At 42.8% G+C, this 24,632-nt stretch overlaps 1 protein-coding gene across 4 annotated transcripts in view; it reads left to right on the forward strand.

The window, feature by feature from the left end:
* Positions 1-24,632, forward strand: part of SLC25A21 (solute carrier family 25 member 21) — a 300,979-nt gene that overhangs the window by 136,864 nt on the left and 139,483 nt on the right. For all 4 annotated transcript variants that reach the window (XM_079955299.1, XM_079955300.1, XM_079955302.1 and 1 more), the window contains exon 2: positions 19,507-19,555. In XM_079955299.1, coding sequence (XP_079811425.1) covers positions 19,507-19,555 — 49 coding nt within the window. The remainder of the gene's footprint in view (positions 1-19,506; positions 19,556-24,632) is intronic.

Consider the following 24,632-nt stretch of genomic DNA (forward strand, 5'->3'; position numbering starts at 1 on the left):
GTTTCCATCACACTACTATGTCTCTGCTTTTAATTTTTGCCCAGTGTTAAAGAATGCAATAAAACAGGAGTTGAATGAAAGCAGCCCATTGAAAAGCTTCTGAGTCAGAATCTCTTGCTGACCACACTTGCTTATTAGTGTCAAACTGTTATATGGTTTGATGGGCTGGTAAATCTTTAGTGTTAGCCACAAAGGACTAGAAGTAAGACGTTTGCCACAGAAATCTTAGGCATCCTGCAAGTGTTGTTCACATGTTATATGTATGTAGGGTTGATCAACATGGATGTACAGTGGTACCTCGGGTTAAGTACTTAATTTGTTCCAGAGGTCCGTTCTTAACCTGAAACTGTTCTTAACATGAAGCACCACTTTAGCTAATGGGGCCTCCTGCTGCCACTGCACCGCCAGAGCACGATTTCTGTTCTCATCCTGAAGCAAAGTTTTTAACCTGAAGCACTATTTCTGGGTTAGCGGAGTCTGTAACCTGAAGCATATGTAACCTGAGGTATCACTGTATTGTAAAAATGTTAAAAGGCAGTCTAGGGAGATGGTGACTATTAAACAAAAGTACTGCTGTCTGTCCTGAATCTGATATCTGACAGATTTTTTTTAACTTATTTTTTTTAAAGAGGTTGTTAAAACCTTTATTATTTATAACATTTGTTCAAGTTTACTTGAGAGAAGATTGATGAGGTCATGCGAGAAATTTCCAACAATCTTTATCGTATTGCGCTTGTGGCTGTGAAGCCTCAGTCATTGTGCGCTTAGAATCTTCAGTTGATCTAGGAACTAAGCTTCTGCGAGGGAAGGGAAATTTGTCAGTTCGTCTCCGGCTGAAATCTGACATGGAGACAGGATGAAGGCTGAGAAGAAGTCCTGGAACGTAGGGAAGCTAAGGGATAGGGAGCCCAGAAGCAAGAAAGTGCGAGGAAGAGTGTAGCAGAATAGACAGCCAATTTCAGATTTGACATTATAGTGAATTGGGGATGAAGAACAATGTTTGTTTTTAACAAATCTAATTTGGTTCTGAATAATAAGTCAATTGGAAACACACAGAGCAGCTCTGAAACAGATTGTGCCCCCCCAAAAAAACACACACACACGTCATATCTTGTGACTGGCCCCCACTAGCCTGCATACTACTGACTGTTTAGGTTTACAAGTTTTTTGGGTAGGAAAGGATGCAGAACTTTCATTCTGCAGAGCAGAACACAGCATTCAATTGTTAACCATCTTTTCAAGTATATGTCATATTATTTTTCCAGTTGTGTGTTTTCCCCCAGATTGTTCTGAAGTCTACAAACAGCTACGGTAAATACTCTGTCTAGATTCAACTCATAATGCTTTACGGCTGCTGGATACACATGAGAAGATAGCTGGATAGTGATCCTTTACTGACTCACAATCCTCTCATGTTCTGTCAAGTCCGGTTGCCAAGTTTCAATCAATTGAAGGGTTTTAACCAGTACCACAAGCTGGGTGGAGACTAACACCCTGATCCGTAATACATTTACTCAAAAGGAAAAGTCCACTAAATGCAATGGAAACTATCCTTACGTTTAGCAAACACAGAGGAGGAGCTAGATGCTCCCCATTGCTGCTGATGCTGAAAGGGACTATGGCAGGTGGAGGTGAAGCTTTTGGATTGTGTCTCTTCCTGGAAGTAGGAGTAAGGCCTTTTCCTGCTGCCTTGACCACCAGCCATTATAGCAACCAAGTAATCCTTTCAGTTTCCCAGCACTGTGCAAATACCATTGGTGCAACAAGTTAGCCATCCTCATTCTTGCAAGTGAAATATGTATACATGGAAAATTTTAAATTCATTCTTAGCTACTATAAAAAAACTATAATGCTGTGTGACTGTGAACATACTTTATGCACCCCAGAGCATCTGGGGCCTCTATTTAAAACAAAGAACTTATCATATTAAATGAGCTGACACAACCATAACCCACCAGAATTGGAAAAAACAACTGGGATATATTGCAGATATATACTGCTCAAGAGTAGGGAATTGAAGCGCAAATTTGACTTTTTCCTTATTTCACGTGGCTGCTATCGTTATTGCAGAGCAAAGACCAGACAAACCCTAAAACAGATGTAAAATATAAAGCTTAGAATGTTTGTAGTCATTTAAAAAGTAGAAGTACTTGTAAGGTATTATTGCGATTTGTCTTCTATTTTTCACCTTTATAGAACTGATATTTGTTGGGTTGTTTGAAAGATAATGTGTTACCAAGGCAATTCTTATTTCTGTAGTGTGTTGTGATTTAGAAATTGCATAGTTCATATGATAGCATATCTAGAGTGAGAAGGAATCTTGCAGTGAGAGCAATAATAAAAAAGGTGGGGCTGTTTTCACTACAGAAGAGTCTTTAGTGCTAATTAAGTTAGAACCTGGTTATCTTACTGAGAAACACTAGTTGAAAGGCTGCTTCATATATCGCACACCACCAAACTCAGGGTTGAAACCATGTCAGGAAGCTGCAGCTAATCTCAGCTCTCTAACAAGTGTAAGTGTATACATGAGTTTTCAGATGCTTGTTTAGCATGTTCCATTTCATATTTTTATGTGTGAAGGCAAAACGTTTTCAGGTATGTACTAAAAGAACACACCATAAACTGCCCTGAGACCTTCGGGTATGGGGCGATATATTAATAATATTAAATATATATATATATATATAAAGAAAGAAAATAAATGAAGCAGTTATAAGAACATTGCCAAAGCAAGAGCTACTACTACTACTACTACTACTACTACACACACACACACACACATATACAAATATCCATATATTTCCTGAAGGCTAGTATTCTGCTGATGTGATGTGGGTGCAAAAGACAGCCTAATTCTGGGTATGGCTGTACATGCTGACATGTTCCAGTTAGCACACAACTCATAGTAGATTTCTGTTGAAACTCAGCCATGATATGCTGCCAGCAAATGGGAGTGGTGAAAAATACTCGGAAGACCAACGAAGGCTAAAATAACACAAAATAATAATGCTGTCATCACCTGTTTCCACAACACGGTACTCAACAAAACTGTGTGCAGTGTGAAGATCCTTGAATAGTTGCCAGTCACCTTTCAGGATTTAGCCCTTTTATTTTCAGCCCATGAATGTGTGGTATTGGTCAGTAATTATGCTAATATACTAGCTGTGATTTCTGAGTATTTCCTCCTCATTCTATTGCTGTTGTGAGCGGAATATAATTGACTGATAGTGCACTCCTTACATCAAGTAGGAATTCTAGATATAGCAGCTTAGAGAGGGCAATATGCCCATTTGGTTTTCTCTCAGTTTCTATTTTTTTCAACCTTATTTTCAGTTCTCCACATTTCCACATCAGTTTAAAGGTAAAGGTAAAGGGACACCTAACCATTAGTACCAGTCGTGGCTGACTCTGGGGTTGTGGTGCTCATCTCGCTTTATTGGCCAAGGGAGCCGGTGTACAGCTTCCGGGTCATGTGGCCAGCATGACTAAGCCGCTTTTGGTGAACCAGAGCAGTGCACAGAAATGCCGTTTACCTTCCCGCTGGAGCGGTACCTATTTATCTACTTGCACTTTGATGTGCTTTCGAACTGCTAGGTTGGCAGGAGCAGGGACCGAGCAACGGGAGCTCACCCCATCGCGGGGCTTCAAACCGCCAACCTTCTGATCAGCAAGTCCTAGGCTCTGTGGTTTAACCCACAGTGCCACCTGCGTCCCTTCAGTTCCACATCAGTTTAATTTCATTTAAAAAGTCATCATGAAAATTCATCAGCATGCTGGTGTGAATTTCTCCTCAAGGGTTAGCTGTGTTTACAGGTTATACTGTGAATTAGGTAGGTTCACCTTTAAATATGAACTGAATTGAATCGCCCCCGCCCATTCCTAGTAGGGACACACAGAGAGGCATGCTTGGTTGTATATAACTGGTATAGAACTCCCTCCTCCATGAGGGCTTTCAAATCTACAGTGGTGCCTCACAAGACGAAAATAATTCGTTCCGCGAGTCTCTTCGTCTAGCGGTTTTTTCGTCTTGTGAAGCACGGCCATTAGCGGCTTAGTGGATTAGCGCTATTAGCGGCTTAGCGGCTTAGCGGCTTAGAAAAAGGAAAGAAAAAGGGAAAAAACTCGCAAGAACTCGCAAGACGTTTTCGTCTTGCGAAGCAAGCCCATAGGGAAATTCGTCTTGCGAAGCACCTCAAAAACGGAAAACTCTTTCGTCTAGCGAGTTTTTCGTCTTGCGAGGCATTCGTCTTGCGGGGCACCACTGTAAAACATTTTGAATTAGCAAGTTTCAGAAGCGTAGGGATAGGAACAAAGATTTCTGCAGATCTAACTCCTCATGCGCAAGGAGTTTCCCCAGCCACGCAGTCTGTCCTATTCAACAGAGAGGGAAATTCCACTCTCATTTCATGTGGCGCAAATTGAGCTGTCTCCTTGGTACACGGAAAATCCCATATGGTCAGGAAGCTCTTTGTGTATTTGAAATCTCACACCCCAGCTTACACGTTTTCAAATATATCCTAACCAAGGGGGTATGTGTGGTGCAGAAAGCTTCTTAAGGACCTACATCGTTTGCCAAATGCTATGAAAGGCGCCAGATTCCAAGCAAAAATCTAAGCAATCCACACACCCAGATACATGCTTTTTGTACTAGTGCTGCGCAGAAAATTTCTACTATTTCACCATCACCATTCTCCATCAGTTAATGAGGAAATACATTGTATTTGAAAGTGGTCATAGGGGTGGTTTGGTGAAATTCTCATAGGTGTAATGTGGATGAAAATGCCTTGCATTTGAGGTGGCCGAATGGGGCTCATTTCTTCCATTTTACTTATCATCTCTTTGATATGTAAAGATAGTAAGAATATGGATACAAAAATAAAATTATGCGAAATCTTTGTTCGAACCCTAGACACTGAGATTAAGAGTCTTAGGCTCTACCAACTGAGCTATCTAATATGTATTTTTTTCTGAGTAGATGGATAGGATTGCACTGTTTTAAAAAAAGCCGTATGTGATTGCACTATTTCAGTCCCAGCGATTTTAAATGAACAATTATGTACTTCTCACATGAAAATCAAATCGCTTATTTGTGACTTGATCAAGTTATATGTATGTTTACACCACAGTTCTTATCTGCTATATTTAAATCTACATTTAGTATTCTTCACATGTTCAATACCAGTATAATATTTTTTTAAAAAAATCTTAACGTAAAAGTGAAATATTCAGATGATAAATTGGCAGTGGGGGGTAATTTTATAGTTGCATGCATGAAGTTTTCTCAGTATAATATCTATGGAAATGGTAGTAAAATATTAAAGTATTTGTGTACATGAAGCCTTTAATAATAAATAACAATTCAGCAATAAATAAGACCACTTTTACAAGATATACTATGGTGTAGATTTTAGCTCTTTTACCCTCTGGCAGCCTCTCCAACTGGGTTCCCTCCAGCTTTTTTTGGGACTATAACTCCCATCAGTGCCAGCCAGCACAGCTGTGCTTTCTGAATTTGAAACCCTGATCACAATCTTCTGAATTTCTGCACCATGAATATCTCTGCTGACAAAAATGCTTGCTGTAATGTTCTTTATTTGCTGTTGGTTTTATCATAACACACATACACACCCCACCAACCCTGTGCAGATAGAGTTTCGCTGAACTAGATCTCTTCCACTTTCCCCCTCTATGTGTACGAGAGAGACAAAAAGAGAGAGGAACTTTTTTCCATGAAAAAGGAAAAACATTCTTGACTTAACTATTAAATAGAATAAGGAAAGTGCCATTGCAGTCTGGCAGTTTAAGAGGAAGAAAACCTCACTCTGTGTCCTTACGTAATGTTCATAGTTAAGCAGCTGCAAATGGAGAGGCTGAAAGATTGAAACATCCATCTGGAAATCGACTATTAGATGTATACTGGCACGACTTACCAACATTTTATATCCTTGTAGTAGAAATGCAGTTTCCCTGAGGAGAAGCTAAAATATGTTTGGTTTTGATTTTAGTTTAACCCTTAGCCCTGCTGCCTGCAAAGAGGCCAGAAGAGACTGGGTATCAGTCAAATACTAAGGTCTTCCATGGCCACCCCAGCCCTGCTTGAAGGGGTTGAAAGTTGTCATTCAGCACCACCTTGCTAGAGGGACCAGGCCGCCTGTCTCCCCACAGTCCACCTATTCAGTCTTTTCTAGCCAACAGAAGAGCAGAATAATAAGACTGGCAAGCACTTTTCTGAAAAAGATTGTTTTGATACTTAAAGCATTTCCCTCTCTCTCCCTCTTACAAAAATACTGACATTTGGTTTCAGCTGGTCTGAGTTGCAGGGTGATCCTTCTAAGTGTGGAAAATAGGGTTGCAAGACCTCCAAGTCTGACCTGAAGTCTCCAGGTTTGCCAGGAAGGTGGGTAACACTACCTTTAATTCTATATCTATATACCTATATCCAGGGCTTTTTTGAGCCAGAACCTGCCAGAACTCAGTTCCGGCACCTCTCAGGTGCGGGAGGCGGTCATTGTGAGTTCCACTATCTCTTTTTCTAGAAAAATAGCTCTTTCTTTCTTTCTTTCTTTCTTTCTTTCTTTCTTTCTTTCTTTCTTTCTTTCTCTATCTATGAGAGCCAGTGTATTGTTGTGGTTAAGAGTGGTAGACTCGTAACCTGGTGAACTGGGTTCGCTTCCCCACTCCTCCACCTGCAGCTGCTGGGTGACCTTGGGCTAGTCACACTTCTCTGAAGCCTCTCAGCCTCACTCACCTCACAGAGTGTTTGTTGTGGGGGAGAAAGGGAAAGGAGAATGTTAGCCGCTTTGAGACTCCTTCAGGTAGTGATAAAGCGGGATATCAAATCCAAACTCTTCTTCTTCTATCTATCTATCTCTCCATGCAGACAGACAGATAGGGGGAGCTCAAGAGAGCACTTCAGCCTCGCAGAAGCCAGTTGCAAATTATATTATAGAGACTCTGTTGCATCTGCCCTTGTTTGCTCTCTTCTTCCAATTAACATCCATTTCCAAGGCCTGCCCCATGACATTATCAGGGGCTGACCCGAGGCCTCAGATTTGGGTTCTGACATCTCAGTTTCTGGGATGCTCCTGACCTGGCAACTCTAGTGGAACAGCCGCAGTGTTTCCCAACCTTGGGCCTCCAGCTGTTTTTGAACTACAATTCCCATCATCCCTGACCACTGGTCTTGCTAGCTAGGGATGATGGGAGTTGTAGTCCAAAAACAGCTGGAGGCCCAAGGTTGGGAAACACTGGCTTAGTGCATGCAAAGTTCAATCCCTGGCATCTCTGAATACAGCTTCAAAAGACTCCTGTCTGAAACCCTGAAGAGGTACTGGCAGCGGCCGGAATCCCCATGATGTGGGCGGGATCTCTCTGCCCCCAATCCGGGTCACTGGGGGTCCCAGATGCCTGTCTGCAACGCCGCCCCCCCAGGAAAGGGGAGTGGACATCTAGATGAAGCAGTGGCTTGATAAGGAAGGCAGCTTCTTATGAAGGGGAGAGTTAGAGAGATACCTCAAAAGTTGTTTGCTGTATAACATAATTTTATACAGCATGATACCTGTGTTTTCTATTTAGCCAATTATTTTCAAAAGTATGGAAATATTATGAAACATAGTCCTTCCTGGTCTGTATCACTTGATATTGCAGGTAGGCTCATTTACCTATCTTGCTTGTTTATGGACATCTATACGCAGGTGGCGCTGTGGGTTAAAGCCTCAGCGCCTAGGACTTGCCGATCGAAAGGTCGGCGGTTCGAATTCCTGCGGCGGGGTGCGCTCCCGCTGCTCGGTCCCAGCGCCTGCCAACCTAGCAGTTCGAAAGCACCTCCGGGTGCAAGTAGATAAATAGGGACCGCTTACCAGCGGGAAGGTAAACGGCGTTTCCGTGTGCGGCTCTGGCTCGCCAGAGCAGCGATGTCACGCTGGCCACGTGACCCGGAAGTGTCTCCGGACAGCGCTGGCCCCTGGCCTCTTAAGTGAGATGGGCGCACAACCCCAGAGTCTGTCAAGACTGGCCCGTATGGGCAGGGGTACCTTTACCTTTACATACCTGACTTTTATGTGGTAAAATCAAGTTCAAAACACAAATCACAACAAAAATTAGAAATAATAATGTCTCTCTCTCTCTCTCTCTATATATATATATTTGTATAAATATAAAAATAATAATGACAAAAAATATACAGCAGGTATCCCCTCCCAACAAAACACCATCATTAAAATTGTATCAGCCACAGCAGACATAAAACCTATTATCAAAGGTTCAACTAAAAATGCCTGCTGAAATAAAGTAGTTTTAACAGCCTGTTTAAATGGAGGCAAAGAGGGGGCCTGATTAGCCTCTCTTGGGAGACTATTCCATCCTTTAGGTCCTGAAGAGGCCCTGCCTCTCATCTCCACCAGCTGCGCTTGTGTTGGCAATGTGACAGGAAGAAGAGTCTCAAAAGCTGAGCTCAGATCTTCAGCAGGTTCCTTCCTTGGGGAAGAGGTGATTCCTGAAAGGCAGAATATCCTGGCTAACTTATTGGAATGCTCTCTCATGTAGAAGATACACCCACATGTGAAGAGCTAAACTTCCAGGAAGAAGGTTTTAAAGTGTTTTTTTTTTTCAGTGCGCTGCTGTGAACTCAGAGGTGCTTTACTTCAGAGTCAGCTGTATGTACACTATTGCACTTTCAGTCTAGATTTCTCTTTAATGTCCTACCTGTCCACCTGCAGAAATTATTTACAAGGAGTATCATGCACATGTTTCAGTGATCATAAAAGGATGTTTTGTGTGGCTGTGCATTCACAGAGATAGCTACAGGGTGCTTGATAAAATCTCACATATAGGAAGGACTGCCTGAAGAAAACAAAGGTCTGTTTTCATCATCCCCAAACCCCTCCAAAAAATACATACTGGTCTCAGGGTGTGTGTGATTGTTATTAGCACCAAACATAGAGAGAAAAGACTTAAACCTTCCCTTTCCATACGCTGTGGTGCTGAGGACAACTGTCCCCTTTGGCGTTTATTTTTAAAGAACCACCACAACACGATGTGATTGCTAATCAAGTTACTGGCATAACATATACCGTATTTTTCGCCCTATAGGATGCACTTTCCCCCCTCCAAAAATGAAGGGGAAATGTGTGTGCATCCTATGGGGCGAATGCAGGCTTTCGCTGAAGCCTGGAGAGCGAGAGGCGTCGGTGCGCACCAACCCCTCTCGCTGTCCAGGCTTCAGGAAGCTATCCACAAGCCTTGGGAGCCCACAGGAATTCCTGCCAGGCTCCCAAGGCTTGGAAGTTCCTGCCGGGCTCCCATGGCTTGCGGACAGCAGCCTGCAGCCCAAAACCTGGGGAGCGCAGCGGAGCGCACCCCGGGCTTTGGGCAGCTCTCCGCAAGCCTTGGGAGCCCGGCGTGACTTCCCGCTGGGCTCCCAAGGCTTGCGGACAGCAGCCTGTTCTGGGGTCTGGGGTCTGGGGAAGCTCGGGCTTCCCCCGTCCCAGCCCTGCGCCTGGGGGGAAATATTTTTTTTTCTTTATTCCCCCCCAAAAAAACTAGGTGCACCCTATGGGCTGGTGCGCCCTATGGAGCGAAAAATACGGGTATGTTATGTGTGGTGTAATGGTTAGTGTGTTGGACCAAGACCTGAGAGAGCAGGGTTCGAAATCCCACTCAGCCATGAAGCTCACTGGGTGACCATGGGCCAGTCACTGCCTCTCAGCCTAACCTACCTCACAGGGCTGTTGTAGGGATTAAACGAGGAGGAGGAGAACCATTTTTTTGCCACTTTGACATCCTGGGAAGATAAAGGTGGTATATAAAAGTCTTTAATAGTTAATGTTAAATAAAATAAATATAGGTAGACCCTCAGTATAGTGTCCAAATTTCAGTACTACCTGATGCTCCAAGTGTTGGGTCAGTCTGCCATTTTCCAAGATACACTGGGCTGAATCTTACTGGTTCCGAAGTGTCACTCCTATAGCATGAAACCAGAGAGTTCTTCCTTTTTCCAGTATTTATTTAGTAGATAGTTTCAGATTTATATTTTGTTGAAATGTCTTCAATGGTACAGTACTTAGGAGCAGGTCATAGGGCTTATAGACTGTTGAATATGTGACAAGGAGGCTGTAAAAGATCTGGTCAGATGAAGTTAATTAACGGCAAATGAAGGACAGCTGCTTTTTATGTATGTAGCACATCTTTGATCTGCTCTACCCTTCAGACCTCTGTGGACAAGGTAGTTAAATACAAACTAGGAGGCCTATTTTAAAGACATTAAGGCCCTCAGGGGCAAGGAGTGGCAGTCCATGCAGCCATGAGCTGTTAGCGTTATTCATTAGAGAACTTTAAACATGTCAGAAAAATAGAGTAATGTCCCTGCACTTAGTTCAGCCTGAACACTGAAGATTACCACAGCTTTGGGACGTATGAATGCTCCAGCGTCTGGCAGCGAGTTTCTCGAGAAGGATTTGTTATGCAGGGAAAGAATAATCATGTGTGTGAGAGAGAGTTCAATAAATTATCAGGTCATCTTACATAATCGCTAGGGGTGTGTGTGTGTGTGTGTGTGTGTGTGTGTGTGTATGCACACACAGTCACAAGAGATGGTCAGAATCCTAAAGGTGGTGGATTGTGGTGGGGAGGGGTGGGATTCTGTGAGGAGATGGGTTGGGGGGAAATTTTAAAATAAATAAATTAAATAGCAGGTGACCAAAATAACTTTCGTTCAGTTGATTTATTTTTTTGCTGCCAGTTGTTCACTACTTCAATTTCAAGAATATTTTAAATTCACAAAGATATAAATAGGTTGTGAACACTCGGGGATCTTTGAGTGAAGGGCGGTATACAAATTTAATTAATAACAATAGCAATAATTCCAATAAAAAGTCAAAAATTTAACAAATAATTAATAGTGGCATGTTTTCAGGACCTTTGCCTTCATACAACATTGGACCTGCAGACTGAGATGTTCCACAATTTGAACATGAATCAAGAACTGGCAAAACAACTTGAATTCAACTCTCCTTAAATGTTTTATAGTGACTTTTTGGTACCTATATTAGACAACAACATAAAACATAAGATGCGCAATGGCTATTTTTCAAATAACAGGGAGGAATTCAGCGTTGTGCTAAAATGAATGTCCCATCAGTGCAAGCATTTCAGGTTACCAGACAGAATGATCCCCCTTCTCCATCTCCACATGCTGTTCTGGGGGTTCTCCTAACCCCAAACAATTTTGAGGGTAACAATGGGTGAAGAAAGCCCAGTGGTTCAAGCAGATGGTCTTGTGCAGGGCTTCCAGTGAGCAGACTCGTTAGGAGAATCTCCCCCATTATGCTCACTCTTTCAGAAACTATGGTGGGGAAGCAGAGGAGGGAAATTTTGAGATGAAAACTCCCTCCATCCGCCCTACCACTTGTTGTTGTTGTTGTTGTTTAGTCATTTAGTCGTGTCCGACTCTTCATGACCCCATGGACCAGAGCACGCCAGGCACTTCTGTCTTCCACTGCCTTCCGCAGTTTGGTAAAACTCATGCTGGTAGAACACTGTCCAACCATCTCGTCCTCTGTCGTCCCCTTCTCCTTGTGCCCTCCATCTTTCCCAACATCAGGGTCTTTTCCAGGGAGTCTTCTCTTCTCAAGAGGTGGCCAAAGTATTGGAGCCTCAGCTTCAGGATCTGTCCTTCCAGTGAGCACTCAGGGCTGATTTCCTTCAGAATGGATCGGTTTGTTCTTCTTGCAGTCCATGGGACTCAAGAGTCTCCTCCAGCATCATAATTCAAAAGCATCAATTCTTCGGCGATCAGCCTTCTTTATGGTCCAGCTCCCACTTCCATACATCACTACTGGGAAAACCATAGCTTTTACTATACGAACCTTTGTTGGCAAGGTGATGTCTCTACTTTTTAAGATGCTGTCTAGGTTTGTCATTGCTTTCCTCCCAAGAAGCAGGCATCTTTTAATTTTGTGGCTGCTGTCACCATCTGCAGTGATCATGGAGCCCAAGAAAGTAAAATCTCTCACTGCCTCCATTTCTTCTCCTTCTATTTGCCAGGAGGTGATGGGACCAGTGGCCATGATCTTTGTTTTTTTGATGTTGAGCTTCAGACCATATTTTGCGCTCTCCTCTTTCACCCTCAGTAAAAGGTTCTTTAATTCCTCCTCACTTTCTACCACTACCTCTATTCAAAATATACTACCCAGAAACTTCTTCAAATAGTACTGGGGTTACATTACATGCATTTGTGTGTAATATGTAGTTTTACCTTTAGCAAAGCTAAACAGCAATGGGAGAGAAATGGTTTTAATCATGGAGTACAGAAGAGGTAATGGGATGAGGGTGGCGCTGTGGTCTAAACCACTGAGCCTAGGGCTTGCCAATCAGAAGGTTGGCGATTCGAATCCCCGTGACACAGTGAGCTGCCGTTCCTCGGTCCCTGCTCCTGCCAACCTAGCAGTTCGAAAGCACATCAAAGTGCAAGTTGATAAATAGGTACCACTCCAGCAGGAAGGTAAATGGCATTTCTCTGCGCTGCTCTGGTTCGCCAGAAGCAGCTTAGTCATGCTGGCCACATGACCTGGAAGCTGTACGCCAGCTCCCTCGGCCAGTAAAGCGAGATGAGCTCCGCAACCCCAGAGTCGTCCGCGACTGGACCTAATGGTCTGGAGTCCCTTTACCTTTACCTTTTACAGAAGAGGTATAATTGTAGCCTGAGAGAAGTCCCGGCAGACTGGAGGAGGGCAAATGTCGTCCCTATTTTCAAAACGGGGGAAAGAGAGGACCCAAATAATTACCGCCCAGTCAGTCTGACATCAATACCAGGGAAGATTCTGGAGCAGATCATTAAGCAAACAGTCTGTGAGCACCTAGAAAGGAATACTGTGATCACCAATAGTCAGCATGGATTTCTGAAAAATAAGTCATGTCAGACTAACCTAATCTCATTTTTTGACAGAATTACAAGCCTGGTAGATGAAGGGAACGCAGTGGATGTAGCCTACCTTGATTTCAGCAAGGCATTTGACAAGGTGCCCCATGATATTCTTGTAAAGAAGCTGGTAAAATGCAGACTTGACTATCCTACCACTCAGTGGATTTGTCACTGGCTGACTGACCGAACCCAAAGGGTGCTCATCAATGGTTCCTCTTCATCCTGGAGAAGAGTGACTAGTGGGGTGCCACAGGGTTCTATCTTGGGCCCGGTCTTATTCAACATCTTTATCAACGACTTGGATGATGGACTCAAGGGCATCCTGATCAAATTTGCAGATGACACCAAACTGGGAGGGGTGGCTAACACCCCAGAGGACAGGATCACACTTCAAAACGACCTTGACAGATTAGAGAACTGGGCCAAAACAAACAAGATGAATTTTAACAGGGAGAAATGTAAAGTATTGCACTTGGGCAAAAAAATGAGAGGCACAAATACAAGATGGGTGACACCTGGCTTGAGAGCAGTACATGTGAAAAGGATCTAGGAGTCTTGGTTGACCACAAACTTGACATGAGCCAACAGTGTGACGCGGCAGCTAAAAAAGCCAATGCAATTCTGGGCTGCATCAATAGGAGTATAGCATCTAGATCAAGGGAAGTAATAGTGCCACTGTATTCTGCTCTGGTCAGACCTCACCTGGAGTACTGTGTCCAGTTCTGGGCACCACAGTTCAAGAAGGACACTGACAAACTGGAACGTGTCCAGAGGAGGGCAACCAAAAGGGTCAAAGGCCTGGAAACGATGCCTTATGAGGAACGGCTAAGGGAGCTGGGCATGTTTAGCCTGGAGAAGAGGAGGTTAAGGGGTGATATGATAGCCATGTTCAAATATATAAAAGGATGTCACATAGAGGAGGGAGAAAGGTTGTTTTCTGCTGCTCCAGAGAAGCGGACACGGAGCAATGGTTCCAAACTACAAGAAAAAAGATTCCACCTAAACATTAGGAAGAGCTTCCTGACAGTAAGAGCTGTTCGACAGTGGAATTTGCTGCCAAGGAGTGTGGTGGAGTCTCCTTCTTTGGAGGTCTTTAAGCAGAGGCTTGACAACCATATGTCAGGAGTGCTCTGATGGTGTTTCCTGTTTGGCAGGGGGTTGGACTTGATGGCCCTTGTGGTCTCTTCCAACTCTATGATTCTATGATTCTATGAGAGGAAACCAATTAACAAACTGTGTAGCTAGTACAGTGGTACCTTGGGTTACAGACGTTTCAGGTTACAGGCTCTGCTAACCCAGAAATAGTACCTTGGGTTAAGAACTTTGCTTCAGGATGAGAACAGAAATCGTGCGGCAGCAGCCGGAGGCCCCATTAGCTTAAGTGGTACCTCAGGTTAAGAACAGTTTCAGGTTAAGAATGGACCTCCGGAACGAATTAAGTTCTTAACCCGAGGTACTACCATCTTTATAGCTAACCTTAAAGGATGGAAAACTTACCTTTTACAATTTAAGACTGTGCAACAGCAATTTCCCCCTCAATGGTTTATTTTATATACATCAGACAGGTCCATTGTTAAGATTTCATACAGTGGCTTGTTTAAACCTGTAGCTGTTCATGTTTTTGTTCTAGTGTGGAATCAATGGCTGTATCTTTTCTGCTTCAAGTCTAGATTATGGACTGAACAGCACTCTTAATAATGTTTTGTGGTGTTTCAAGCATTTGTCATGTCAAAAAACATTCTTTTGGCAGCAAAGGTACTGATTTTGAGACCAAATTGAAAAACAAAACAAAACACCACTTTATCAAGACCAAATAATAATTAGCTCAAGTCATGTTTAACAATTTCACAGTCAGATGTATTTTTACAACAGGATAGCAAGATACATATTGCAATATTTATTGTTATTTTGCATATTTTGACAGTATGTGTTTGAATGCCAAAACAAATATACACAGCTCCAACTATATAATATACAGTGCTTGACATGTGTTTCTCTCTATGAGCAAATTTCCATTGTGTTTTGCTTCCTTTGTGACTATCTTATTCCAGGAAAATGAATAAAGCACACTGAGGAGGGTGAATAATACACTAAAGGGGATATCTGCAATAAAATGCATGCATGCATCATACTTCCCAGACCTATCTAAATGGTGGAACAATATATATAGAATGTTGAGTCTCTAATATCAGTCACATCTATATAGGTAGTAGCACTTGGAAAACAAGTGGAAGCCACAATTTTTCTTTTCTTTCTTTTGCTATTGATGTATTTTAATTTCCTTGTTGTTTGATCTAGCACATGTTAATTTCAAAGATAATTTTAAGATATCTGATGCACATATTTTTGTGAGACCATTGTCCTTTGAGACTGGGAAGGGGGATATTGAGCAGGGAATTGAAGAATCTTGAATTTCCTGAAATTTCAAATTTGAATATGAGGTGGCCAAGCTTCCCCATGTCCTGTTCTGGCCACTCAAGGTGAATTCGTGGGACAGAATGCCATGATGTAATAAGTCCCAGGAATGCTTTCAAAGCAGTGAGTCTACGGCTTGAAGCAGTGGTAGGGCTTTCTTGTTTACTGTTGAAAAAAGGAAGAAAAAGACAACAACTATTCACATTGGAAAGGTCTATGTGATCTGAATACAAAGCTGAGTATCGAAGCTGATACATAGATTGCACCTCACCCCAGAACAATTAGATTAGAAGGTTCCCAACTGGGTGTTGGAGGAGCTGTAAGGAATGAGGGTATCTTGCATGTGGTCCTTGTGTTTTCATGCATTTTGGAAAATTTAGCTTTGAACTTATTTGAGAAATAGTGCAACAACCCATTCTGTTATACACACAGCTGCAGTCCTCTACCGTGAAGGCTTTTCTTGAGGAACCTATCCAATCATTGGTTGCAGCAACCAGAATAGAAATTGCCCCAAGCTGGAAAACAGCCACAAGATATCCCAGCCTTTGCCCAAATGGTGCCGTCCAGCGGTTTGGACTACAACTCCCATCAGCACCAGCCATCAAAAAGGCATGTGGTTGACGAAGGCTGGACTACACAGTTAACAGAAACTCACATATCACAGTAGATTAACAGGAGGCATCACTAAAGAAGGTTTATTTATGTGGTCTTCATTTAAATAATGTGTAAATAAAGGGTTTACTGGGCAAAGACCATTGGTTGTTTACTCTTTCGATGAGACAACATTACTTGAAACGAGACATAATTGATAATTACCTATTAAAATAGCTGTTAAAGTACATTGACAAAAAATAAAAACAGGTATTTTAACAGATAATTATCAATTATGTTTTCCCCATTGAGTAGACACTATTTGCAGTTGCTATTTTGTTCATAATTTCTGTAGAAATTCAGTAAAAACATTGCAAATAAATTTTTGTTATTATTCTTTAGATTTAATTCTTCAGTTTAATCCAATCTTCAGGGAGTAGTTTTGCCTCCCCCTCTCTGAATTTATGACAATTTATATTGCTATATGATTTGGCTTCAGCTAAGTTCCACACAGTTCACTGTGTGAGAATTAAAACTTGTTCTCTCATGGAAATTAATGGGAGTTAAAAGTGCTAGACTTTGGCCGGACTGTGTCTACTTATTTATAAATAGCTTTTAAGTAAATGGTCTAGGATTCTATCTTAAGCCTTCCATTCAAGCTCCATGTGCACTCCTGTGCGTCTGTGGAACTCCTATCAAGACATTAAATTATGAGAAACACATTGTTCATAAGAGCCTGTTTAGTTAATTAGGTGATAAGATAAAAGGATGCACAAAATTGATAGGCATTGTCTGAAAGAGGTGCCTTCCTTCTAATGCTTTAATCTACAACTGAAGATTGCTAGAAATATAACAGGGCCACCATAGTTTCTGGGCTACTTTTCAAGTAGGATGCTTTAAGTGTTATCAGAACCATTACTATTGATGGGAAAATGTGTATTGTTTCTTATCTGTCCCACCATTTTTTGCATAGCTTGCGTGTTCATATATTTTTTTTTAAATAGGGCCCCCTTTCCATATCTGTATACGTTCTTGGTTATTATGCAGAGAGTGCTGCCTTGGGAAATCAACTAACTATGCAAACCTACTGTATAATTAAATGATGAGAACAAAGAAAAGATTTTTATCCTTTCGGAAACACAGAAAGCTAACAGTATCGTGAAGTTACCAAAACATAGTTCTTGCCAATGGAAATGGAATTCATCTGATTCATTTGCTGGGAAAATGCCTGCATTAAAAATTTGTGTTGTGCAGGCTAAGAAATTAAAACTAGTGCTGCGCCAAATTTGCATGAGGTTTGGGATTTGATGCAAAAAAGAGGGTTTGGGGGATTTCAGAAAGCTTGTTGGGGAAAAGACTTGTCAGACATTGGGCATACTTGTAGACGGACCACCACTGGGAGTCTAGTTCTGGTACAAGCAGGCTGAGGTCTAAAGGTTCAGAGGAAGATGATGTGATCACAACATGCTGTGCTCAGGTTCATGTGAGAACAAGGCCAGAAGCATAGGCAATGAGTGTTTTGCATGGGTGTTGTGTTCCTGACCCCATGTTAGCAGAGCACATGTAAGCTCCATTACACCCCTGCCTCTGTTCCATCCCCTTTTCTGGCCACTTCCGGGTTGCAGCAATGTCATTGCTGCAACCCGGAGGATTTGAACCCGAGGTCATGCCTCGATTGGACATGCTTAAATTGGTTGTTGCCTGTACTCAGCATGGTGATGGACAAGTTGTTAGTGAGATACTAGACTGTTAGGGCAAGAGAGAAAGTCTTCATTGGAAATTGTTGCAATGAGTTGCCCACATATTGCCTTGCTCATAGAGGCCTCTCATTTCGATCTCTGTATTGTATTTGAAGGTAATGGATTTCATTTTATATTATTGCCAGCTGATGAAGAATTAGCATTGAAACAGTTCATTATCTTGGAAGAACTGTTCTGTCTGCTGCTGTGCTTGGAACACCCTTTTGTGATGTTTGGAGCACCTACCCTCTCACTTCTGTGTTGCTGTTCTCGCTCTTGACAACATTTTGGATATGATATTTCCTGTGAAATGGCATTCAGCTTCAATTTCAGCCATTCTTTATAGTGACATACCATTCTAATCATTCTGCTTATGGAATAGTTACTTGACTCTTATTCGTTTGTGACTCTCTACACCGTTTATGAATTTTGAAATAGTTTGATAGTGTTCTATAAATATTGTCAATATATTATTAGCCTACGTGTTGCTTGATGTTGTTCAGATTGCTGATTGAGGGAGCAAGGGTCCTGGGCTCTACTGCCTGGATCCCTGGTTTTACTGCTTTGGCAACTTACAAAACCTTTCCTTGGTAGTTGTCAGGGAACTGCCATCGGAACCCAAGGCGGTGGCAGGGCTCCCAGATGCAGGGGAGGGAACTAGCAGGGAGAGAGGGAGAACTTCCGCTGAGGAAGGAGAGGAGGAGGAGGAGGGGGCGTCGGAGGGAAGGCTCAGGGACGCTTCCAGCGAGGGCAGCAGAGACAGCTCAGGACCTCCCATTGGGACGCCCACTCTGCGCAGGAAAGTTGTCGCGCAGGGAATCTAGGCGGAGACTCACTGTCAAGGAGCTTTTATGTTGGAAGAAGTTTAGGAAACGCCCACTGACGGATTCTGCCAGTGATTAAGACAGCAACGAAGTAAGGGCTGTCCGGTTAGGGAAAGTTTTAAGCCAAACACTCTGCTTGGAGCAGGTTTGCGCTTACGCACAAGCAACCCCTTATCCCTTTACAGTAGTCTTTCATGATTGCTCACATCCACAGGGAAACACTGATAATGTTGCTGCTACAGCGCCATTTTTTGGATCTTTCTTCTCCTTTCCTTCCTTCTCACAGTCAGTTAGGGTCACAATGTGATATTATCCCCATGCCACCACAATCATTTAGTAAGCCCACAACTAACATGGGGTTATGTTTTGCAGGCCATGCCTAATCCAAAATTGTATATAGTAAAAACATTGGGTTCAACTGTGGGTGGGATTGCCAAAGTCATTTTTTAAGGAATCCCGCCCCCTTTCCACACTCTTTTTTTATTTTTTACCACACGCGTAAAGCTGAATGCGCCCAAGTTAAATGTGCCTAAATTGCGGGGTTACAGGAATTAGATGTGGTCATTTGATGAAATCATGGAGGGCATAGTAAGGCCTCCCGTTCTTCTGATCAAGAAGGATCACGCTTCTATTCTCCAAGCAACTGAGAGGTGTTCCCTATGCTGTAGAGGAAATAGGACATTCCACTTTCCTCATTTCCGCCCTGCCAGCTCAAACCACTTAGGATTGCAGCGTAATTTCTGGGATGACAATTTCTTGGCTCAAATCTCAGAGTTGAGAGCATTTTTTAAAAATGTGTTTTTGTTTGTTTGTTTGTTTTTTGTTTACAAAAATTCACCTCTTCACAAAACTTTCCCTTATCTCCCAAAGAAGATCCTCGGACAATGTTAAGAAGAATATGCAATGCCTTTGTGTTATTATTGTTCTCTTCTCTGAGCACATTTTGCACGGGAACACTTTATACTTCAATAATTGTAGAGATCAAATGTATTTACCAGGCTTCTCTATCATCTTACAGGTCTTGTAGAAATTTGTCTGATGCACCCCCTCGATGTGGTGAAAACCAGGTAAGGTTCTGCTTGAACAAGTTTTATTGACACTGGAAGACATCCAAATTGGAAGCTGTCAGAACTTAAAAAGCTAGAACTTGTCCAAGTAAGATAACTTCTCCCTTTAATGGCATTTATATTTACTTACTGTTTTTCATAGCATTTGACAGGCAGAATTTGAATAGCATGATGCATTTCTGCTTGGAGGTCATCTGGAGGTGCTAAATACTTCTTTATTAAATGTACTCTTCATGTGACAGCCTGAGATCCTATTCTATTAAAAGTGAAGCGGGCAGGCAGCATGGTTATATTTTCTTTCCTACCATATTTATCATGTGAAGTAATGTTTTGACTTGAAACTAGAAATGTCATGTTGCCTTAAAAATAATATTGATGGTAAATGTGGCCCGAGACAGTTAATCGTGTTTTCAAAACTCAGCAAAAATGAGATTTATTTTTTTCCAAACCTGTATTTGCACATGCCTGTTGGGTGGTTTCATGCTTGCTACCTATCGGGCACATTCAGTGACTTCCAATCATACATTTGTGGCTGGGCAATTACACTGACTTGTCAGTTTGGAAAAACATCAGCCCAAACATTCCATTTCAAATAATAATAATAATAATAATAATAATAATAATAATAATAATAATTGTCAGGGAACTGCCATCGGAAGGGCAGGCGGTGGAAGGGCTCACGGAGGTTAGGAGAGACTCGGCAGCAGAGGAGGGAACCAGCAGGGGGAGAGAAGGAGCTCCAAGGGAAAGTGAATCAGAGGGATGGCTCAGAGAGACTTCCAGCGAAAACAGTGGGGAAGTTTCAGGACCTCCTATAGGGACACCCACCCCTCGCCGGAAACCGTCGCGCCGAGAATCCAGAAGACGCGTTTCCGTTAAGGAGCTTCTATGTTGGAAGCGTTTCCGCAAACGCCCACTGTCGGATTCTGCCAGCGATTGAGGGAGTCATGTTTAAGGGGCTCTGCTATAGACAGAGCTTTGATAACCAGACCAAATTCTGAGGGACTAAGCTTTACACACAAACAGCTCACCATCCCATCACAATAATAATTGTTGTTGACCTCCGTCTGTCTCAAAAGACAATGAAGGGTGCCTCCAAGGATGAAGTCAAACCGCTGCATTAGCAGCACCGGTGACCTCCCTAGGGTGCAAGCCTGGGCAGGGTGTATGGAGGTCCTGGGATGCCCAGATGATAAGACCCTCTGATCTGGTCCAAAGGAAACCAAAACAATGTTTGGCACCAGCTTGGCTACAGGAGTTTCCAGAAGGAGATGTACAAGGCGTCATCCTACCATCTGGATTTGTTAAGGGTTTACTCCTTAGCCTTTTCTTCTCCCAAAGATATCCTACAAGGCAGCAGAGGTTTAGGATCAAATATTTTACCCCTTCCTAGATGGACTACCTTTCCCATCTGCCCCCACACTTCCCTCTGCAGCACATGCAGAAACCAACTTCTTGACCATTGGACCCACTATTGGTCTCATTCACTCCATCTGCCAGGTAGCAGTAGTAGCAGTAGTAGGTAAACAGTGTTTCCATGCACTCTGGGTTCTGTCACGCTTCTGAGTTGCGCCAGAAGCGGAAAGCAGACCCGGAAAGCTGTCTGTGGACAAACACCGGCTCCCTTGGCCTGAAAGCGAGATGAGCACCGCAACCCTATAGTTGCCTTTGACTGGACTTAACCGTCCAGGGCCCCTTCATGGATCACTGCCTTGCCGTGGCGAAGGGGCTTGAAGAACTCAGAGAAGCTATGAACTATGCCAAGCAGGGCACCCAAGATGAACAGGTCATAGTGGAGAGTTTTGACCAAACGTGATCCACCTGGAGGAGGAACCGGCAAGCCACTCCAGTATCCCTGCCAAGAAAACTCCATGGACAAAGACAACAGGCATATAAAAGTTATGACGCTGGAAGATGAGCCCCTCAGGTCGGAAGGCGTCCAACATGCTACTGGGGAAGAGCGGAGGACAAGTACAAGTAGATCCAGAGCTGATGAAGCGGCTGGGCTAAAGCCGAAAGGACGTTCAGTTGCGGATATGCCTGGAAGCGAAAGGAAAGTCCAATGCTGTAAAGAAAAATATTGCATAGGAACCTGGAATGTAAGAACCATGAACCTGGGTAAGTTGGATCTGGTCAAAAATGAGATGGCAAGAATAATTATTGACATCCTGGGTGGGCATCAGTGAACTAAAATGGACGGGAATGGGCGAATTTAGTTCGGATGACCATCATATCTACTACTGTGGGCAAGAAACCCGCAAAAGAAATGGAGTGGCCCTCATAGTCAACAAAAAAGTTGCGAAAGCAGTACTGGGATGCAATCTCAAAAATGATAGAATGATCTCGATACGAATCCAAGGCAGACCTTTTAACATAACAGTAATCCAAGTTTATGCACCAACTACTGGTGCAGAAGAAACTGAAATTGACCAATTCTATGAAGACTTACAACACCTTATAGAAGTGACACCAAAGAAGGATGTTCTTCTCATTATAGGGGATTGGAATGCTAAAGTAGGGAACCAAGAGATAAAAGGAACAACTGGCAAGTTTGGCCTTGGAGAGCAAAATGAAGCAGGGCAAAGGCTAATAGAGTTCTGTCAAGAGAACAAGCTGGTCATCACAAACACACTTTTCCAACAACACAAGAGACGACTCTACACATGGACATCACCAGATGGGCAGCATTAAAATCAGATTGATTATATTCTCTGCAGCCAAAGATGGAGAAGCTCAATACAGTCAGCAAAAACAAGACCTGGAGCTGACTGTGGCTCAGATCATCAGCTTCTTATAGCAAAATTCAAGCTTAAACTGAAGAAAGTAAGAAAAACCACTGGGCCGGTAAGATACAATCTAAATCAAATCCCTTATGAATACACAGTGGAAGTGAGGAACAGGTTTAAGGATTTAGATTTGCTGGACAGAGTGCCCGAAGAACTATGGATGGAGGCTCGCAACATTATACAGGAGGCAGCAACGAAAACCATCCCAATGAAAAGGAAATGCAAGAAAGCAAAGTGGCTGTCCAATGAGGCCTTACAAATAGCGGGGGAGAGAAGGCAAGCAAAATGCGAGGGAGATAGAGAAAGATACAGGAAATTGAATGCAGATTTCCAAAAAATAGCAAGGAGAGATAAGAAGGCCTTCTTAAACGAGCAAGGCAAAGAAATAGAGGAAAACAACAGAATGGGAAGAACCAGAGATCTGTCCAAGAAAATTGGAGATATGAAAGGAACATTTCGTTCAAAGATTACCATAATAAAGGACAAAAGTGGTAAGGACCTAACAGAAGCAGAAGACATCAAGAAGAGGTGGCAAGAATACACAGAGGAATTATACCAGAAAGATATGGATGTCTCGCAAACCCCAGGTAGTGGGGTTGCTGACCTTGAGCCTGGAGAGCGAAGTCAAATGGAGAGTGAAGTCAAATGGGCCTTAGAAAGCACTGCAAATAACAAGGCCAGTGGAAGTGATGGTATTCCAGCTGAACTATTTAAAATTTTAAAAGATGATGCTGTTAAGGTGCTACACTCAATATGCCAGCAAGTTTGGAAAACTCAGCAGTGGCCAGAGGATTGGAGAAGATCAGTCTACATCCCAATCCCAAAGAAGGGCAGTGCTAAAGAATGCTTCAACTACTGCACAATTGCACTCATTTCACACGCTAGCAAGGTTATGCTTAAAATTCTACAAGGCAGGCTTAAGTAGTATGTGGACAGAGAACTCCCAGAAGTGCAAGCTGGATTTAGAAGAGGCAGAGGAACCAGAGACCAAATTGCAAACATGCGCTGGATTATGGAGAAAGCTAGAGAGTTCCAGAAAGACATCTACTTCTGCTTCATTGACTATGCAAAAGCCTTTGACTGTGTCGACCACAGCAAACTATGGCAAGTTCTTAAAGAAATGGGAGTGCCTAATCACCACATCGGTCTCCTGAGAAAACTCTATGTGGGACAAGAAGCTACAGTTAGAACTGGATATGGAACAACTGATTGGTTCAAAATTGGGAAAGGAGTACGACAAGGCTGTATTTTGTCTCCCTGCTTATTTAACTTATATGCAGAATTCATCATGCGAAAGGCTGGGCTGGATGAATCCGTAGCCGGAATTAAGATTGCCGGAAGAAATATCAACAACCTCAGATATGCAGATGACACAACCTTGATGGCAGAAAATGAGGAGGAATTAAAGAACCTTTTATTGAGGGTGAAAGAGGAGAGCGCAAAATATGGTCTGAAGCTCAACATCAAAAAAAACGAAGATCATGGCCACTGGTCCCATCACCTCCTGGCAAATAGAAGGAGAAGAAATGGAGGCAGTGAGAGATTTTACTTTCTTGGGCTCCATGATCACTGCAGATGGTGACAGCAGCCACAAAATTAAGAGATGCCTGCTTCTTGGGAGGAAAGCAACAACAAACCTAGACAGCATCTTAAAAAGTAGAGACATCATCTTGCCAACAAAGGTCCGTATAGTATGGTTTTCCCAGTAGTGATGTATGGAAGTGAGAGCTGGACCATAAAGAAGGCAGATCGCCGAAGAATTGATGCTTTTGAATTATGGTGCTGGAGGAGACTCTTGAGAGTCCCATGGACTGCAAGAAGAACAAACCTCTCCATTCTGAAGGAAATCAGCCCTGAATGCTCACTGGAAGGACAGATCGTGAAACTGAGGCTCCAATACTTTGGCCACCTCATGAGAAGAGAAGACTCCCTGGAAAAGACCCTGATGTTGGGAAAGATGGAGGGCACAAGGAGAAGGGGACGACAGAGGACGAGATGGTTGGACAGTGTTCTCGAAGCTACCAGGGTGAGTTTGACCAAACTGTGGGAGGCAGTGGAAGACAGAAGTGCCTGGTGTGCTCTGGTCCATGGGGTCATGAAGAGTCGGACACGACTAAACGACTAAACAACAACAAACTGTCCAGGGGTCCTTTACCTATTACCTAGTAGCAGTAGTAGCAGTAGTAGTAGTAGTAGTAATGATGATGATGATAATGTTTTAGGTTACAGAGGAAAATTGCAGCAGAAAATTGCACCATATGTTGTCAAGTTAAACATGAGTCCCATTAATT

This window comes from Podarcis cretensis (assembly GCF_951804945.1).
Source record: "Podarcis cretensis genome assembly, chromosome: 1".
Taxonomy (NCBI): Eukaryota; Metazoa; Chordata; class Lepidosauria; order Squamata; family Lacertidae; genus Podarcis; species Podarcis cretensis.